Consider the following 7,500-nt stretch of genomic DNA (forward strand, 5'->3'; position numbering starts at 1 on the left):
AACCTGGGACTTCGCAAAGTGCGGCATTGTGATCTCGTAGCACGACACCCACCTTCAGATCGGAAAGTCCTGGGTTTGTGTCCCGCTTTGAGCGATGCATAGTTGAGTCATTGGAAAAGGCTCTTTACTCACATTCTCTAAATCTACTCAGGTGTAAAACGAGTACATGGCCGTCAACAGCGTCGTTTTTGTCGAAAATGTTTTTGTAAAATTAGTCCGTTCCCTTAATGGAAAAATTGTGCAAATCGTGTAACCAGCATGAAATTTTCACACAAAGTGCAGAATTTTATGAGGATTTCGAAAATAGGTGGCTCCAAGTTGAAATATAGCTGGAACCACGAGTTATTGCCCTTTAAAGATGACAAAATACATTTTTTCAACATTTTATTTTTTTCTCTCAAAAAATTACGGTTTTATAAATATTTTATAATGATGTGGTTATTTTGCTATTCCCTTGCACACTTTGGACTCAGAAAATATTTTTCCATTTGAATTTTATTGAAATATATAAGAAAATACGTAATTCAATTGGGATTTTTCAGGAAATTAAAAAAAAATATATATCTCCTTCCTGGAAACTGTTTAAATGGTTTAGAATCTGACATATATTTGAAATGCCATGCATTTCAAAAACATTTTTTAATCTTCACATCCTCTAAAATCAAGCAATATTAATTTGATTTAAAAAAACAAACAATAATAGACAATTCAACTGCCAAAGCAAGTACCCCTTCTCCTCCCGACACACACGTACAATCACTCTCAAACATAAGAGTACAATGTATCTCTATCATATAGCAAATAACACGTTTAAATTTATATATATATTGTACAATACATATTTATTCAATGAAGAATTGAACCATTTAAAACATTTTTTTTTCTGTGTACATATTTAACAGCAGCATTATTATAGATTTACATCCCTTTTTTAAAATTACATTGTTGAAAACATACAATTGAAAAACGTGTTTAAAGTCAATTATTGTCTCTAGAACATTGACGATTGCAGGCACATAACAGAGTACATGGAAGAGATGCCTTAACACAATTGCATCTTTTGGAGCATCCCTTTGATGAACAGTTACATTTAATCAGATTTTGTGAGGCATGTGTAAGGTCAGTCAAAGTGGACCACTTTGGCATCCCATCTTCTTTCCAACCAAAATCTGATTTGGAAGGAAGACTAGGGTCTTTAGCAAGAGAGCGTTTCCATACATAACCAGCTTGGTAAACTGCTCGATTTAAATGCTGTTTGAGAGCTTCACGAGTTGGCGGCATATTGTCTCGAAGGCGTGACTTTTTTGTAAAAAGTTCACGCCGGCATTCATTGACAGCAGATAAGTTGGTTGCTCTGTCAAACAACAAACAGACAAATCTCTGGATGATGTTGAAATACTTGTCTCTTTATAGAACTGGCAAATTCTTTGACGAGTTTCAGCTGTAATATCTTTTACCCTAGCATAGGAAATTGATAAACCCAGAGCAGACAGTTTATCAATAAGACCTTTCTTTCTGGTTTTGGCAAAAACCCATGACTCCTAAATAAACGGGGATTGGGGTTTCCTTGGACAACTGTTTTCTAGTGCTACCTGAATTTTGCGGGCTTTTGTTGTTGTGGTTCAACATGATATACTGTGAAATTGTCATGGTATGTCGATTCTGATGACCTAAACTTAGCGAACACTGACCACTTCAAATGCCATTCACAATTTTCACTAATTTGTGTGGTACACTATTGACAATGCTATCATGATCTATATTGAGGGGTGATATGAATGTATGATTTCTTATTTCTGCTCTTATAATATCAACGGCTTTTTGTATTGCAAGATCATCATTTGAATCTAAATCGGAAATAGCTGCTTGTGAAATAATATTCCCCTCTTTGAAAGTAAGCAAGACTTCCCGCCCATCCCTGTATTCCATTAAAGAAGGAACTCTCGATAGTTAATTTTCTTTGAATCTAGTTTTATGTACATATACATCCGACAAATTTATGGCATTTAATTTTGACAAAAGTAAATTGTAGAGATCATTCAGCTTAAACACAACATTTGTGTCTGTGCGAGCTTGTTGTTGATCAATAAAATTGACAATATCCTGTTTGCATTCTGCAATGTGTGTTTTGTATTTGTTGTCTGAAGTATTTTTACATCTAAAATCGTCTGCTCTTCTGTGGAACAGTATAAGGCAAGGCTTATGATACTTTGCTTCCACCGCAATAAGATCACCCTCACCAAATACTCTAAGAATACTTGTATCTGAAAGAAGGACAGCTTCCTAGTAGACTTTTTGTGAAAGAGCAGGAGTCCGGACCTCAGTCAATTCCCCTTCACAACCCTTACAAAACAAGCAGTGTTTGCTTATATGTGATGTGTTTAATGTGCCTCTTGTATCAGGACTTGCAACTGCTTCACTATTACATTGATTTATCTTCTTTGCAAGCCTTTTGAGTTTTGATTTATGAAACCTGTGTCTGCAATTCTTATGGTAAAGTCCATCATTGTCTCTCAAAAAACTAGCAAGACATTTCACAGGTTGGTTAATATTGAATTTCAATGCTATTGGCAATCTACCTGAGTCATGAAAAAGTTTGATATCCTCAGAAATGGCAACATAAGTGTCTTCAATACAATTTAACTTGGTTGCTTTTTTAGGGTTTGTGAGAGGAGAATTTTCAATGGTTTCTTGACAAAACAGGCACTTCGACCAGTCAATTTCAGGGGAAGCTTGATCGAGTCTTGGAACTTTGTTCAGATTTTTACAGTCGACAATGGATGTCTGCTGCTTCTTTCCTCCTGCCATATTAGCGCATTCTAGGAAGGAAAGAAAAATAAATCAAAACCCCATGACATACTCAAGAGACAATATTTAAAGTTATTTCCTACAAAGTGTGAATTACGTAGTTTCTCAAGTTACAGAAAATGTTACTATCTTAAGGCGATATAGGGTAGCTTGAGAGATGACAGAATGAACAAGTTTGTGTGCGTGCGAGTGTGCGTGTGTGTGTGTGTGTGTATGCGTGTTAGTGTGTATTTGTGTGTGTGTTTGCGTGAGAAAGGTTAAACACATATTAGTTGACGGGGCTTGGATAGCTCAGTGGTAAGATTCTCTGCAAAACAACAATAAAACAACAACAACAACATCAACACACACACACACACAACGAACACATACTTCCAAATACCTGTTAGAATGGAACTTTAGTCCTTGCAATCTTGACCATTCAACAAATCAAACTAGCATTCCCATTTGACGAGGTCCCCAGGCATGATGCTTTTAAGGAAACAAAGGACTGTGAGGCTGGCAAGTAGAAATATAACAAACAAGTCAATACATTGTTTAAAAAAAACAAACCTGAACATGCAAAAGGTAAAGCAATGTGTGTGAATATTAGCGTGTATTGGTAGAATTGTGTGTGGAGATGTTCTTTTTTTGATCAACTGAGTTAATAATAAATTAGTTATGTTTTTTTCTTTCTCGGTCAGCAGTAATGATAAACACCGTTATTCTATCATCAATCATCGACAGGCTAATCTATATCTAATCGAATCTAAAAGGGTCTAAATTTAGTACTGACATAGCACATGTAACTTATATTATACTAAGATAGAAAAATATGTTCAGATCCAAGCATGGGCCATAATCTTACTCTATCTTTTGCATCCTGGGGGCTTATGATATGACTGTGACTCAGCTTTGATCTGACCCAATTCTTTTTTCACAACTCAATTCTTTTGTCATACATTGCGCAATACTTATCGCACTAGCATGTGCATAAAGTAAAATAACATCACGATGATATAAGACATTTATAATAGATGAAAAAGATTGTTCCTTACCTTTTCAATGAATATCGATTGCACAAAATAAAATTGTAGTTTGTTGACATCGTTCAAAAGACAAAACTCATTCTCTCAGTTATTTTTTAGACAACACATGATGCCATTGTCGGTAGATGGAGCTGTCGTTATCTCGAAGGGAGAGGCGGTGACAGATGACAAAACCGCATTTTGATTTAGCATTATTGTACTGTACACAATGGTTGAAAGAAACCTCTTTAACTGCTTTAAATATTTTTTTTAGTCTCTTGTTGTTGTTTTTTTCGTTTACAGGCGCTAAGATATCCTAGTACATACTTAGTAAAGGATAGGTCGACCTAATGACTCATAGTTTTGTTGCACGGGCAAAAAAGGACAATTTTTATTGGGGTTTTTTCTGCGGTCAGAAGAATCAAAAAAAAATGTTTTAAAATAATTAAAAGCTATATTTTTGGTAAATAATAATGGAAAACATTAAAACAAAAATATCTCCACGATCAAAAACACATCAAGATGTTCTTAATGGGTGAGAATGTTTTTTTTTTAATACTTTTGTCATCGAGCGCCAAAACGTCACAAAGTGCGCGTTTTCACTAGACTTTACGACGAATTTTAAGGTCTTTTCAATAAAAATGGTATTTGGAGCCACCTGTTTTTCGAATCTTCATAATTTTCTGCACCAATTTGTATACTTAGTTTGCTGGTTACAAAAAGTGCACAAAACGCACGGAACTTGCCGCTAAGAAAACGGACTAAATCGCCTAACAGGCATCATGTCTATCCTTGCTGTTGTCTTGAAACCGACGTGTACACGTTTGTAGGTCTGATCACCCGAATTATGATAAATAAATAAATAAATAAATAGAGCATTTGTATAGCGCAATATCCACTAAACGAGCTCAAAGCGCTTTACGGCGCGTCCCTGGCCAACAACAACACATAACATGTAGGACGAGACATGACGCCTGTTAAGCGATATTACAATTTTTGTTTTCCGACAGAGACAATGAGTTGACGGCTAGGTATTCATTTTACACCTGAGTACGGTGAGAGAATGTGAGTAAAGAGCCTTTACCAAGGACTCAACTATGCGTCGAGCGAGGCTCGAACCTAGGACCTTCCGATCCGAAAGCGAGTGTCATACCACTAGACCACATAGCCGCTCATTGTTATATGTTATAGTGAATTACATAATCAGTCGGCTGGTGAAAAGGTTTGAACTGAGATATTATCAAGTTTAGTTAGAAGGTCAATTTTTTTAGCATAGATGTCATAAATGATTAAATCAACCCTTTTTTTTTACAGCTTCAGGAAATATCAAAGCTTAATTTCACTTCTAAATATTTTTTACTGCTAGTCAAGTTGACAAAAAGTATGAAATTTGAGAAAAGTTGCTGGATACCTTTCCCATACATCTGACCAGAACGTCATGAAAAATCACCCGATTTACTTCAAATAAAGATTAAAATACCCCGGTGACCATATTCTTTCAGAAAATGCAAAAGAATAAATGGAAATCCAAAATTTTCACATTCCGACTGATTATGTCATGCACACATATTTTCAGCGCATGATAATGGGTTAAATAAGTTCTAGAATAGGGAATGAGATTAGCGGAAGAGTAGCATCCCTTGATTGGACGTCACCCATAGTCTGTGACGTCACCGGTGGAAAAGTTATTAGAGAGAGAACGTCATGTTGGTTGTGCGCATGCGTCTCCCGTCCTTGCTTCCGGTGAAAGCGGCTTGAGACACTTCAAAACCAAATTGACGTTCTCTCTGTAAGGTGACGTCCAATCATGGGACGCTACTCGTCCGCTAATCTCATTCCCTATATGAATTTATTGTAAAATCAACACGAACCAACCTTGACTCATTGGCATCCCGTCTGTAGATGCTGCAAGGGGAGGAAAACATGTCACAACTTCCGTTGCTATTCAAGTCTCGGTATTCCACGAACGGCGGCTCCTCTCGCGTGACAATACGCAGGAAGTGACGTTGTGGTTTGCCGCTAGGCGGGGAAGTGGCGCCCCCTGGCCACGTGATCTGTTTCATGAATAGTCCCTGTTTGGTCCATTGTCCGATCTGCATGGGAGGTTGTGTAGAGAAAATAGAAAAATATAGTTAGCTTGGCAATATATAAAATATAATAATTGAGCTTTATATAGCGCAATATCCACTAAATTTGCTCAAATCGCTTTACAAGGGGTCGCCGGTCAACAGCAACATTTAACATGTAGGACGGGACAAGACGCCTGTGAGGCGATAATACAATTTTTCGGACAAAGACAACGCTATTATCGGCCAGGTACTCATTTTACATCTGAGTACGGTGAGAGAATGTGAGTAAAGAGCCTATTCCAAGGACTCAACTATGCGCCAAGCGCGAGGCTCGAACCCAGGACCTTCCAATCCGAAAGCGAGCGTCATCCCACTAGACCACATAGCCGCACAATAGACTTATTTCTATATATGTTATTTATTTTGTGTGGCTATGTGGTCTTGTGGTATCACACTCGCTTTTGGATCGGAAGGTCCTGGGTTCGAGCCTCGCTCGGAGCATAGTTGAGTCGAGTCCTTGGAAAAAGGCTCTTTACTCACATTCTCTCACCGTACTCAGGTGTAAAATGAGTACCTGGCCGTTAACAGCGTTGTCTCTGTCCGAAAAAAATTATAATATCGCCTAATGGGCGTCATGTCCCGTCCTACTTGTTAAGTGTTGCTGTTGGCCAGGGATTCATTGTAAAGCGCTTTGAGCACGTTGAGTGGATATGCCCTATTAAAAACGCTCAATTTTTAATTATTTATTTGTTTCTTGTAAAATGATTTGCATGTAATATGTGTTTATATACTAATTTGGTCAACGTATGGTTATTTATTTATTTATCATTTATCTATCTATTCATTTTTTCTGTCTATTTATTGGGATTATATTCATATTTATTTATCTATTTATCTATTTGATTATTTTGGTAGTTTCTTTCTACCTGTATTGATTTGAAATTATTAGTAAATGCATGGTTGATATTGGCAATTGCCTAAAATAAACCTTTGAATAGAAATTGTTTTTTTTTTGTTTGTTTTTAAAGGTTTTACGGCGCTTGCAACACATTTAGGTCATATCAGCGCCAGTAAAAAGGAAGAAAATTGGATTCTAGCATCACAATTAAAAGGACTTGAGGAAAAAGTAAGACAAAGGGGAATTGGTTCAAATAGGGAACAGATGTAGATTCGAAGAGCACACCATCAGCAGTGTATTTAGTTTGAGGTCACCTAAAAGTCTCACCCAGACACCAGCATAGGTCCCCACTAAGAGGAATACACTCAAATGCTTACATTCACAATTACAAACATTTGAATTGAAATTTTTGTTTGTTTGTTTGTTGCTTTAGGTCTCTTCCAACACAATTGAGGTTATATGAGAGACCGCTGAAACAAAAAAACAAGCAATCTAACAAAAATAGTACAAATGTTTGTTTGTTGCTTTAGGTCTCTTCCAACACAATTGAGGTTATATGAGAGACCGCTGAAACAAAAAAACAAGCAATCTAACAAAAATAGTACAAATGTTTGTTTGTTGCTTTAGGTCTCTTCCAACACAATTGAGGTTATATGAGAGACCGCTGAAACAAAAAAACAAGCAATCTAACAAAAATAGTACAAATGTTTGTTTGTTG

General features: G+C 36.6%; 2 protein-coding genes across 5 annotated transcripts in view; both read right to left on the reverse strand.

Moving 5' to 3' along the window:
* Positions 1-7,500, reverse strand: part of LOC144972337 (uncharacterized) — a 229,826-nt gene that overhangs the window by 50,425 nt on the left and 171,901 nt on the right. For all 3 annotated transcript variants that reach the window (XM_078913433.1, XM_078913434.1, XM_078913435.1), the window contains exon 10: positions 5,691-5,908. In XM_078913433.1, the coding sequence (XP_078769559.1) occupies positions 5,691-5,908 (218 nt within the window). The remainder of the gene's footprint in view (positions 1-5,690; positions 5,909-7,500) is intronic.
* Positions 819-4,462, reverse strand: LOC144972341 (uncharacterized). 2 transcript variants are annotated; one of them, XM_078913438.1, is made up of 3 exons: positions 3,846-4,462; positions 3,191-3,306; positions 819-2,819 (listed from the first exon to the last, which is right to left on the reverse strand). In XM_078913438.1, the coding sequence occupies exon 3, from the start codon at positions 2,806-2,808 to the stop codon at positions 2,284-2,286; it is 525 nt and encodes a 174-aa protein (XP_078769564.1). In that variant the 5' UTR covers positions 2,809-2,819; positions 3,191-3,306; positions 3,846-4,462; the 3' UTR covers positions 819-2,283. The 2 variants fall into 2 exon arrangements, with proteins under 2 accessions (XP_078769564.1, XP_078769563.1); XM_078913437.1 differs by lacking the exon at positions 3,846-4,462 and having other exon boundaries at positions 3,191-3,765.

Source organism: Berghia stephanieae, chromosome 5 (genome assembly GCF_034508935.2).
Source record: "Berghia stephanieae isolate SIO BIC M18660-M18661 chromosome 5, UCSD_Bste_1.3, whole genome shotgun sequence".
NCBI lineage: Eukaryota > Metazoa > Mollusca > Gastropoda > Nudibranchia > Aeolidiidae > Berghia > Berghia stephanieae.

Bases quoted from the DNA above. Each gene is read 5' to 3' on its own strand.
- LOC144972341 (XM_078913438.1), bottom strand. From the start codon at position 2,808: ATGGCAGGAGGAAAGAAGCAGCAGACATCCATTGTCGACTGTAAAAAT.